Source organism: Ceratotherium simum, chromosome 19, assembly GCF_057802395.1.
Source record: "Ceratotherium simum simum isolate JZ-2026a chromosome 19, ASM5780239v1, whole genome shotgun sequence".
Taxonomy (NCBI): Eukaryota; Metazoa; Chordata; class Mammalia; order Perissodactyla; family Rhinocerotidae; genus Ceratotherium; species Ceratotherium simum.
In genome coordinates, this window is record NC_141918.1 from 25,133,175 (window position 1) to 25,145,528 (window position 12,354).

At 34.4% G+C, this 12,354-nt stretch overlaps 1 protein-coding gene across 5 annotated transcripts in view; it reads left to right on the forward strand.

Annotated features, from left to right (window-relative positions):
• Positions 1 to 12,354, forward strand: part of GRIK2 (glutamate ionotropic receptor kainate type subunit 2) — a 653,495-nt gene that overhangs the window by 397,232 nt on the left and 243,909 nt on the right. For all 5 annotated transcript variants that reach the window (XM_087443926.1, XM_004422155.3, XM_087443925.1 and 2 more), the window contains one exon: positions 10,929 to 11,042. In XM_087443926.1, the coding sequence (XP_087300052.1) occupies positions 10,929 to 11,042 (114 nt within the window). The remainder of the gene's footprint in view (positions 1 to 10,928; positions 11,043 to 12,354) is intronic.

Sequence of the window (12,354 nt, forward strand, 5' to 3'; positions counted from 1 at the left end):
CCTAGCCAGAATACTCATCCTATTAGGTGGGGGAATAAATGTCCCTTTTCCCGCTGTTTACATATTCAAGTCCTAACAAAGTGTCTGGCACAAAGTACATCCTCAAGAAATATTTATTGACTGTTGAATGAATGAAGGATCACTATGCGAATCATAAGAGGTACTTCACGTAGCTCACTCAAGTGTCTGGTGCAGAGTTATTTCCCTATAGCACAGTTTTTTGCCTTTTCCAGCTTTGCTCCATACCTACAGAGTGAGAATAGAGAAATCCAGTAGTTAAGCGATCAGTGGGCTGGGGTTGTGGGTCAAGGCTTCAAGGAGTAAAGGATTTTAGAGTATAGGAGAAGGCTGTACTGAAGTCTAAGCTTACAAAGATGCACCAAATGGTAAATCTGGTCAGAAATTTAATACTTTCTGACACTCCAATATTACATTAAAAAGTAGAAATAATTATTTTATTTATAAATTTTCCCTCCTTGTTAGTTTATGGTGTGGAAATAAACAAAGACCACTCAAATGAGAACAAACAAGTTATTATTCAGAGTTTGCTATAGCAGGGGAGTCTGCCACCATCACTTATGTTCAGTGGATTGAAGGGCAGGCAGGGGAGTGGAAAAGCTTTATCGTGGAGAAAAGGAAAGGCCTCAGGAGTGCTCTGATTGGAGATTGTTGCATGCGGAAACAGGAGGTGGGTTAATGAGAAGAGGGGCATCTTGGGTGATTGGTTTGGAGGACATATTTGACTTTCTCTGGTTCATCCTGAGTTGGAAGAGTGACCAAAGAAAGGGAAGCTGGAAGTTACTGAACGAATTTTGACCATTCTGGGCAGATTGCTGCAGAGGTTGTAGTGTGGCTTCCCAGGATGTTTGCTCCAGGGGTTCTGGGTCAAAGTTCTATTGTCATACATGGTCTGACTGTTGTCTATTTGTATAGTCAGTTTGTCAGTGGAATTATTGGAGTCACTTGGAAGGAGAGGGAAAAATAGCAAAAATGGTAAATGTCAAGAAAAATGGAGGAAACAAAAGTGTCTTTATAACTGACAATAAAATGAGTTTTATAGCTTTTCTTTTGTTTTTAGAATGTGTAACTAGGATGTGGTTTACCATTGGAAATGGTTTAACTTTACTTACGTAGCCCTCGAATCCTAGCTACGTGCTTAGGAAAGACCAGCTTCAGATGGAACAAAACACGTGAATAATGTCATAAGATATTAAGAAATATTCAGAAGGTTATTAGATTATAGCTTCAACAGGATTCTGTTTAGAGCAAAAACAGTTGGAAGAGTTTTACACAAAATAGTTTTGAATGGTGCGTTTCCTTTGCAAGATGAGCTATCTAGAAGCCATTATTGGGAAAATAACCACTTATACTAAAAAAAGAATTTCTTCTAAGAAACTATATTGCAATAATAAAATCACTTAATCCTACCACATGATTGAATTTTCTTACTGAATGTCCTTTGTTACCACTATGTACAACGTGTGCTTTCCAAGAAAAAAAAAAAGAATCTTACTATTATAGTTTGATAGTTGTTCAAATGGATTTTTATTGCACTAGGGAATATTTTCTTCTAAGTAGAGGTGTCAAACTAAAATCATTCTTGTTTACGTCTCCTGCCCTTTCTCTTAACATCGCAATTTGCTATCTGTTCTGGTTATTTTGCTGATATTCTCTTGAATGAGATCTTTATGTTAAAATAGAACTTGGAGAAGAGAATTCTCTGTCTCCTCAATGGAAAGAGTCTAATAAATCCTTATTAAAATTGGCTTTGTATATTAATATTATATTAATTTTGAAAAAAACCTAAGGATGAAACTAACACATTTCTCTGGCCAGAGATAGTGATAAGGGGCCTGGAAATGTTTAAGACTATGAACAATTACACCATGTGTTTGCCTCAGCATGCCTTTATAATAAAATCAGCTCCTAACATGTGCGTCCTTAGAGAAAATCTTGACAAAGAAAAGTAGTTATCAAAAGCCATCTTATGGAACATATGTTTGTCAATTTCTACAAAGTTAAGAATTTATATAAATAATAAAAGGCAAGGTAATCCATATTTGCAAACCTTTAAAAAGTTTAAATTTGTCATATTTCACTTTCAAGTGAAGCTTCATTTCAACTTTTAACCATCTTTACTTTCTGAATATTCACTGTTTGTATTTGCATACACACCAGTACAAAAACTGGCTTCTTGCTGAAAACTCAGATGTTTTGATAATATATGGAGAGGGTACCTGCCTGAGTCTACAGGCATGTATGTTCCAGGATCAGAACAAGTTTCAAAGTGCTTTTTGAAGAAATTTTTTTGTAGAGTATTTTTTTTTAAGAAAAGTAATAATTTCTATAGAAATCTTTGCTATTGACCGTTCTCTTGCCTGTACAATCCTGTACTCATTAACTCCCTATGAAAAAGGTGTCTAAACGGAATTTACAGACTTCAAAATTTATCTAAATCTGAAAATTCACACTTGATAGGTAAGAACTATTTCTTTGATAGATTTCTAGATACCTGACACATAGCAGTTTTTATCTTCCTTTCTTCGATGGCATTTGATGCACATACCCTGGTCCCCATGGCAACAATGACCCCCAGTGTTCCCAGGAACTGAGATTTCTTTTGCCTCCCTGTAGCAAAGCAATGCTAATGGTGCTGTTGACTAGTAATCCTTAAGCCAGTCAGAAATGTGTTGTTTGCTTCCTAAAAGGCAACAATGCATCCTGGGCAGGATCCAAGCCTACCATCTTTCTTTGGAGATGTTAACCATTTAATTTGTCTAACTGTTATATAGAATTCATTATTTGCCTTGTCTCACAACTGTACTGACATATTATTATTATTATTATTATTTTTTTGGTGAGGAAGATTAGCCCTGAGCAAACATTCATTGCCAATCCTCCTCTTTTTGCTGAGGAAGATTGGCCCTGGGCTAACATCTGTGCCCATCTTCCTCTACTTTGTATGTGGGATGCCTGGCACCCAGACCAGGGTATGTGCACCAAGCCGCAGCATGGCTTGACAAGCAGTGCATAGGTCCACCCCCGGGATCTGAACCCATGAACCCCAGTCCACCGAAGCGGAGCATGCAAACTTAACCACTACACCACTGGGCTGGCCCCATGTACTGACATTTTTTTGGTTGTTCATCAGTGTGTTTATAGTTATTATTTTGCTCAATAACTTTTAACTTTCAGGATGGTAAAATATTTAAGAAAACTATTTACAGATGATGTTTATGTTTAGAAATCAATAGGATTACCTTATTTGATGGCACACAATTTCTTATTTTGGCCCATCAGAGAATGCCAAATATTGACTTTTTTTCTTTCAACTACTGAATTTGAGTTAAACATGTATACTAAACATAATTGTAATGCATTGGTTTGATTTCAAAGTAATATCTGAACTATGTTTTTATCCTTGGAAAAATGGCCCTTAATTGAATGTTATCATGTTGTTATATTTGAGAACAGTTAGTTTATTGATTCAGTTTTATTTAAAAAATCAAAACTACTACCTGTCTTTTAATGCTTTAATTATGTTTAGAGTTGACTTTGCCCTGGACAAAAATAAAAATCCTAAAGGTGAAAAATCTATGTTTAGATTAGTCATCCCTTTCTGTGAGATAATTATATATTTATTGATTTATTGTCCTCTTATTAACACTGTAGTTCTTAAATGGTGAAATTTCAGACCCTGTGGAAACTAGTGGAAAGACAGTTTTAGGAAAGTGATTAACTGAGGAATTTTTTGCACTGTCCTCACAGACCAAGTCACTTGTGTGAAAAGGTGGCCCAGTTCCCAGGTAATTGTTCTTTGCTCTGAATTCTCCCTGTCAGGCAGCACAAAGGAATTGCTATAAAACGTTTCATGTCTATCTTTGAGAGATCAAGTGCCAATTCTTTTTTAAGTGATCTCCTGTTAATACTTAGCCCAATGGAAGTACATTACTATTAATTATTATTAGACAGTACTGTTATTAGACAGTAATGCAATTAACTATCTCTACTTTTCATTTAAAAATTCAACGTTAGAAGTCATTTAAAAATTCAACGGTAGAAGAGGTGAAGTAAGTGAGGGGGAAAAAAATCTCTAATTTGCCTGCAACACTTAGCAAGAAAACCACTGTGTTGGAAAAATTCTGTCCCCACTATTCATGCACCATATAGGAGAAACCTGAGTTTGCAAATTATCTAGGAAAAATGGGTACACTAGTTAATAGAGAAATATACAGTCCATCAGTGTATATTCAGTCAACTGGAGATAATATTTATCTCCTAAATAAAAATTAGCGTTTAATATCAATACCTTCCTTGTGCTTTCCACTCCTCAATAACCTCAACCAGTACTATCAGGGATGTCCTTTCTTCTAAAAGGAATGGTAAATATACTTCTAGGCAAACTACCCTCTATGGGCCATGTGGTTGGAGGCAACTAATTATTGGGAAGAATTGTTTTTAAAGCAAACTTATTTTATGATAGAGATTCCGCATTATTCTAAGACTGTTTTAAACATCATGTACAGTGTGGTCTCTCATGATCACCACACAGGCCTTCTTTGGAAAACTACTACTTATGCTCTTTGCTCAAGACAAATATATTTGTCTGACATTAAGTCAAAACAATGTATGATCAGAGAATTCTTTTTCTCTTTTACATTGTTCTGTAATGAAAAACTACATTGCTTTTTTTCCCATCCCCCAACATCCATGGATATATTGTTAGTAAATGTCAATAAGACAATGTAAATAGAATTTTCATAGATTCTATTGTACCAACTATTTTTTTAGTGCAGAATTTATGTTAAATGATTTCTTAAGTTTAAATGAGCTTGACTTTATTTTTAACTAATATTTTTAAACCTAGCCAGAAATGTTTATTTTGTTCCTACTTGAGGAAGTTCTTGGTGTACTTGTCAAACAGATTATTACTGCAAATTCCACAGAGAATAAGAAATATGTCCCTCTGATTCTGCTTACATGAAGTGGAGCTAATAAATACCTTTAGAAGAAACTAGAAGATGCTAGTTACGGATGAGGTAAACAATTATGTAGCTCAGGGGAGGAAAGAGAAATCTCCTTTGGACAAAAAGGAGTAATATGAGTTGCAAAACAAAGGAAATTTATACTGAGAAAACTGTCAAAAGCAAAGATAAATAAATAACGCATCAACTAATTAAGGAGATACTTCAATAAATAATTTTAAAATCATTCTGAAAACAAATGTTCTTTTCTACATGAAAAAATAAAACAAAGAAACCGAAGAGAAAATATAGTTACCAAGCAAAATTATATGAAGAATTTAAACATTCTTGAGAAATATAAAAGAGAAAGCATAAAATATTTATATAAAATTCTTATAAAATAGATATATTAATATATATAAAATATAGCTCAAGAAAAATGCAAATAAATAGCACAGGTATGTGGCATAATAATCCCAAAAGTTAAATTTGATATTAAGATAAAGCTTGACCAAACCATGAAGAACAAAACATGGTAAGCAAAACATGTAAATATAAAAGAGTAGACACACAATATATATTCAATATTTTACAAATGAATTAATGAATGAATGAGTAGATTCGGAAAGTTAGTAATTCATTTACTTATTCCATTCATCCATTCATTCATTCAATAAATACTCATTGGATGTTTATTATCTATAATAAAAGTGGTAACATCCTTCCCTCAACGCACTTAGATTCTAACAAAGGAAGATAAGATAAATAAAAATTAAATATAATTTTAATTCAAAGCAAAAATAAGCTGCATTTCTGAGACAAATAAGATAATACGTTTATCTCTTCATTCAACCAATATATTCAGAACGTCACATAGAAAGCCCCTGCTATGTCCTATATTCAAAGACCTTGGGATAAAGGCTGAGTAAGCCAGTCTCTATCCTCGGGGATTTAAGTTTTAACTCCAAGAAGTTAAGAAAGGAATTACAATTAAAGTGTAATGTTGTTGGGGGCATTTATAAGTTGTTCTGTCCATTGCTACACAGAAGAGGGAACTGCTTTTCTCAAATGTTGAATCAGTGATCAAGATACGTATGTAAGGTAGTGAAAGGGGTAAAAATATTCCATATAAAGAGTATAAATTTATAGAAGACATGACAACATGAGTAATTCAAGAAAGTTATAAATGCAATAAAACCCACCTTCATAAAGTGGAGAAATGCATTATATTTCTGGCAAATATAATTTGAAAATAACCGTATTCTCTCTCTCTTTTTCTTCCTCTTTCTCTCCCAAATTGAGATTTCAAACGTCCAAATAGAGAGTACTAGAAGCTTTCAAGGAAAAAATATTTACCAACAAAGAAACAAATATTAGGTTATCTTGAGTCTTTTAAGCAACATTAAATATTAGAAAACATGAATAAGACTTACAGAGCTCTGAAGGAAGTAGACTATGACACAATGTCTTTATTTAGCCAAGTTTTCTTTATATAGGAATGTATCAAAAATATTTTCAAATTAGCAAACAGAAAGAAGCATGTCACATAGTTATCCTTTACAAATATATTAAGTCTTGTTGAAGAGCAATGATAATTGAAAAGCAAACACTCAACCAAAAGAAACTCTGGCTAGAAATCCTAATAAACATCAAAAGCAGGTAAACCATACAGAGAATATTGAATAATTGTCTTAAAGATTATATCAAAAATTACAAATTTTTTCCCTGGAGAGAGATAATCTATAATATACAAAGCAAAAGAAAGAGAGAGGCAGTGTTCACAACCCCAGATTAAATTAACTAAAAATACAGAATACGTAGTAGCAGAATGGACCAAAGCAGTGAATTTTCATAGAATAGATGTCGTTTTAGCTTTTATGATCCAATATTAGTTTTAGAATGGTTGTAAAAATTTAAACAAAAGTTGACAATACCCATTAGTAGACTTAAAAATAGGTTCTCTCTCAAATTACCTTGGGAAAAACTGTCTACCAAGAAATTCAGAGGTAGAAAAGAAATAGAGAAAACCAGATAATATGAAAGGAACAGGGCTAAAAATAAGATTCAGGGGAACAAAAGATAGGATATTCAGAAAAATCCATTGATGGGCCGGCCCCGTGGCTTAGTGGTTAACTGCGCGTCCTCCGCTACTGGTGGCCCGGGTTCGGATCCTGGGCCACTTCTCCAGCCATGCTGAGGCCGAGTCCCACATACAGCAACTATAAGGATGTGCAACTATGATGTACAACCATCTACTGGGGCTTTGGGGAAAAATAAAAAGGAGGAGGATTGGCAATAGATGTTAGCTCAGAGCCGTTCTTCCTCAGCAAAAAGAGGAGAATTAGCACGGATGTTAGCTCAGGGCTGATCTTCCTCACAAAGAAAAAGAAAAGGTAAAAGACTTGAAGGAAGTACACTAAAACATTTTCTATGATTGACTCTGGGTATGTGCATGGGTTCAAAGTTTAAGTTGATGTTCTCTTTTCTATCTTTTGTGTATTTTATAATTTGACAACTATAAATGCGTTCTTTTTATGACAAGAAGAGCAAATTTAGTTTAAGAACTATTCAGTACATAAAATAAGATAAAAATGAATAGTGCCATAATTTTCTATAGTTCTTTATCATTTTTAAAGCACTTTCACATTACTTATCTAATTTGATCCTTATAATTAGGGTGACTTTGTAATTTATTATCCAAACCATGACATTTTTAATTGTACAAGAGGGTGCTATTAATATTTATGACAGGAAGATAATTGTAAAGTTGAAGTGTCCAAATAAACTAAGGTATAGACTCACTCTACTAAAAACAACTCTGCAAGGTCAACAGTGCTTAGATACCTTTATTCCATTTTATAACTTAAAAAAGTGCTTAAAAGACTTGATTAAATCATATAATGAAATAATAGTGGTTCTGAAAATAGATTAGAAGAAAAAAGATTGTCTTGGGGCCATCTCAGTAGTGTAGTGATTAAGTTCAAATGCTCTGCTTCAGTGGCCTGTGGTTCACAGGTTCGGATCCTGGGCACAGACCTATGCACTGCTCCTCAAGCCATGCTGTGGCAGCATCCCATATATAAAATAGAGGAAGATGAGCACAAATGTTAGCCCAGGGCTAATCTTCCTCAGCAAAAACAGGAAGGTAGGCAACAGATGTTAGCTCAGGGCACATCTTCCTCACCAAAAAAAAAACAAAAAACAAAAAAAAAAGACTGTCTTGACTTAGTCCATGGTTCTTGTTCTTTTTTTCTTGCATCTCTTTCTTTTCTACCTTGATACAAGTAACTTAAAACAAAAATAAAATACACAACAAAAATTAAAAAACAAACCCTGGGGACAATTTCCTCTATCAATAGAAAGTTTTGAATTGTACAGTCCCAAGAGATTTAAAATCTAGGAATCATACAAAATTTTATTTGATTATAATTAGACACCACTGAAATTTTTGAAACTTCATAATATTCTTCTAAGAAACCTGAGATTTACAAAAAGGGATACTTAATATATGTGATTATAGGAAATTATAGATTCACATACTATGAGCCAGAACCCTTCCATCCAAGTCGTACTAGAAAAGCAACTGACAGAGAGTGAAACTAGGTAAGTATGTGTAGATGAATGAACATTTAGCTAAATTATTTTTTATAAAAGTAATCATGGAGGACAATGGTAAGTGAAATGGCTAATATTTTGTATTAGTGATTTGATTAGAAATTTGAAAAATTTACTGATCGAGCCTGAGGTTTCATGATCAAGCACTAGGCAGACGGCAGCGGGCAAATGATGTTGCCAGTGCTTTGGCTGGTAGAATTATATGTCTGAAAAATCTAGCTATTTAGCCAATGATGAAAAAAGAAAGGAAATAAAATCTAAGGGAACAAATGTGTAATAGGTATTAATTATAGACCAGGGACAGAAAAGTGGCAGTCACTACAAAATACGACCAGCAGATGTTTTATTTAGCCAACACAGTGTTTTTTAATGATTTTGAATTTGAAACACACTAAGCAGGTCAGCAGGCGTTCCAGGTTTTACATCCCCTCTGTCCTTCTCCACCCAGGTCCCCAGCAGGGGCTCTACGAGCTCTGGGGATGCCTAGCTGAGCACTTGCAAAAAGCACCTGCTCTGGCTACGTTCAGCCCAAGGTGCACAGCTCTGTGAACAGAGCAGGGTTGGGATTGTGGCCCCTACTTGCTACTCTGCCTTGAGATTTTGTGAGATTTAAAAACTGCACACCCTGCCCTGGAAATTCTTACTACTGTCTCGTGCCCTACCATTTTGCACGTTGATGTTACCCGCCTGGCCCCCGAATGCCTTCCATTATTGACCCTGAATTACAGATAGACTCCGTCTTTATGACATCATGGTAATCATAATCTAAACTAAAGAAATTTAATTGGCCATAGATAATTTACTTTGGAAAGAATGCTGAATCAATATTTTCTTTCTCACTGTATTATTTGGCTTTTTCCTTTATTGACACAAACATCAGGAATATATACTTTTTAATGGTAAGGAAAATTAACTCCATGTAAGAAAATATGGCAAGAGATCTTTTTTTAGACATCACTAAAAGAAAGTTAATATTGAGTCCCTAGTATAGTTACATTCTTGAAAAAATAATTAGAGTTTGCACTTATATACAACTGTTAGAATGACATATCTAGTCTTAGGAATAACAAAAGTCACTAATATTTCTACTTTTGTGCTTCTTCAATTAAAGGAAGATGGATGTCTTAAGAGGTTACTAGGAAAGCTATACAAATGAAAAAAGTTATCAAAAAGAATAAATATGATGGAGTATAAAGAAAATTAAAGGCTCATAATATTTCATTTCAATGAGGTTATGTTGATGGGACCCTTATTAGCATATTTAGGTAGACCAGGGTAAACATTACCTGCTAAATCAGTGTCACTTTAAAAATAATTTAATTTATATACAAAGCTTTATTTTAAAGATAAATTGATAATTGATAGTTTTTCTTTCCTTTGAGGAAAATAAGTTGGTAATTGGCTAGGAGGGTAAGGAGGACTAATTTCACTATTGATGACTCCCAGGTCTGAGAGAGTGGGGAAAAGAACTACTGACTTGAGATCTCCTTTTGCCTCTATTCTCCTTTGAGTGATGACTGTTGTTATATGATGGTGCAATGGTGCAGGTGCGTGTAAACCGCCTGATCTATGCATTTAGTGGCATCCTATGCTTATATGTGTCTCCCAGAGGCGTGTCTGTGTCATCCCATAGGCTGTGTTCAGTGGGTATAAAATGTCTGAACACTGAGAGTATATGGCCTACTCTATCAGAGGGTATTAGTTAAATTAAAATACATATTAAATAGAATATAGGTGGAAGTATTGGAATGGGTTATCTAGATTAGATTGTGCTGTAGTCTCCTTTTCTTACAGTATTTTAAAATCTGCAAAGGTGTATTTTAAAAGCTCTCAAGGTAATTCTGGATAGGATTTTGCCCTACTGGGGGTTATGCAGAATACCAGTGAATGCCTATCTTAAGCCTGCCTTTACCTATTAATTTATCCTGGATCCCCAGGTTTTGCTCTGTCTTTTAGCTTTGTCCATATAATATGGCATGTTATCTTTATAACGAGAGAATGAGATAGATCCATTACAGTAAAAGACATGCACTATTAATGAGTTTTTAGCCAGCTATCAAGGTATCATCAAATTTGGTTTATCTTGGTGAAGGAAGGTTTGAATAGAGAATTAAGCTTCCACACTGACTGTAAAAGTTCAGTGGATCATTTTGTTCTTTAATGTCACACTTCACTGGCCACACTTCACAGAGCAGTGAATCATGCTTAAAACAAGCAGCCTTTACTTTAACGACAGCAGATAATGCAGCAGAGGTGAATAATAAGTGTTAGCAGTCTTAACTTTCTCTTGCAATACTCTCTCGCAGGTGCCTGATGGACAATTTACAAAGTACATATGCTCTTTTATAGATTGGAACTTGGGATCCAGCCAGTGGCCTGAATATGACAGAAAGTCAGAAGGGGAAGCCAGCCAACATCACAGATTCCTTATCTAATCGTTCTTTGATTGTTACCACCATTTTGGTAGGTATTTGTTTTTCCATTCTTGTTAGATAAATTTAGATAAACATGGAAGTGGATAGAGAAGGACATTATAATTGGAACAGTAATGAACAGAATGTAATGTATTTTACAGTTATTTAGCAATTACTGTGTAACAGATGAGTCAATGTTAATTTAGTCACAGTTTTATTTTGTTAGTCTTCAATGATGTAAATTATATTAATGTTTGGGCTGCTTATGTTGATTAATAATACAGCTTCATATATTACTGGAAATCTTTACATTTCTACAAAATTAGTTGCTGTTGGAGAATTGTCAGTGTTAAGATTTGAAAAATACGTGGACACGCAGTTGTATAAATAGAGTCATGTGAGGAGCCTCATGTGAACTTTGCTTCTGCTTTTATCTCCTGCAAATATATTTCAGAGGGCATGCCATTCATTTTTCTGGATTTTTTCTGTTATAATTATATTTTAACCTTGCCTTCAATTTAATTGTTTTTATCACGGAGAATCACTTTTACTTGACTAATCTCCCTAATTAAATCAAATGACAAAAGCTTTTTTTAAGTCAGAAATATTTTCACCACCAACAGAATTAAATTAATACTGATAAGCTAGGTATTTTTACCCCTCTTGTAATTATATATTTTAATTAGATCACACCGTAGTGTTCGCTTATGCTACTATGCCATTTGCAAATAATTTTAGGATAAGCAAGGAGCTCTTATATTATTTAGTCAGTACTTTCTACCTACAGAATAAGCTTATCAATGCTAGTCCTTATGTCTCCCCAGGTAGTCAATAAAAATGTAAGGTTAATGTCCAGAACAAACAACCACTCAGTTTCAGCATTTATATAGTTTCTACAATTGATTGATAGTGGCAAATGAAGCAAGGAGGAGTTCATAATCTTGTTCTTTTAGTAGCAACAAAGGACGTCAGATCTCTAGGCATGTCAAAATAAAATAGCTTTGGTTAAAGACTCTTGATAGTGAAGCAAAGTTGATAATCATGAAATGACAGTGATGAGCGCTCATGAGGTTTCTTAATCACTCCCTTGCTAAGAACCTCAGTGAATACTTGGCTCCTTATCCATCATGTTCAAACTTGCTAGGTCCTTTTTAACTTAATTTTATATCTCCCTCTCCTTTCAAAGATAAGTGTTATACCCACCAATCCTCCATCCCTGGCCTTCAGATGGAATATTCTCACAGGATGCTAGCTCATCCTTTTTCTGCCAGTATGTCCTGGATCTCATTACTTCCTGCTAGGACTGTTGCAGTGACCATGTAACTATCCTTCATGCCAACAGCCTTCCCCTTTGCAATGTA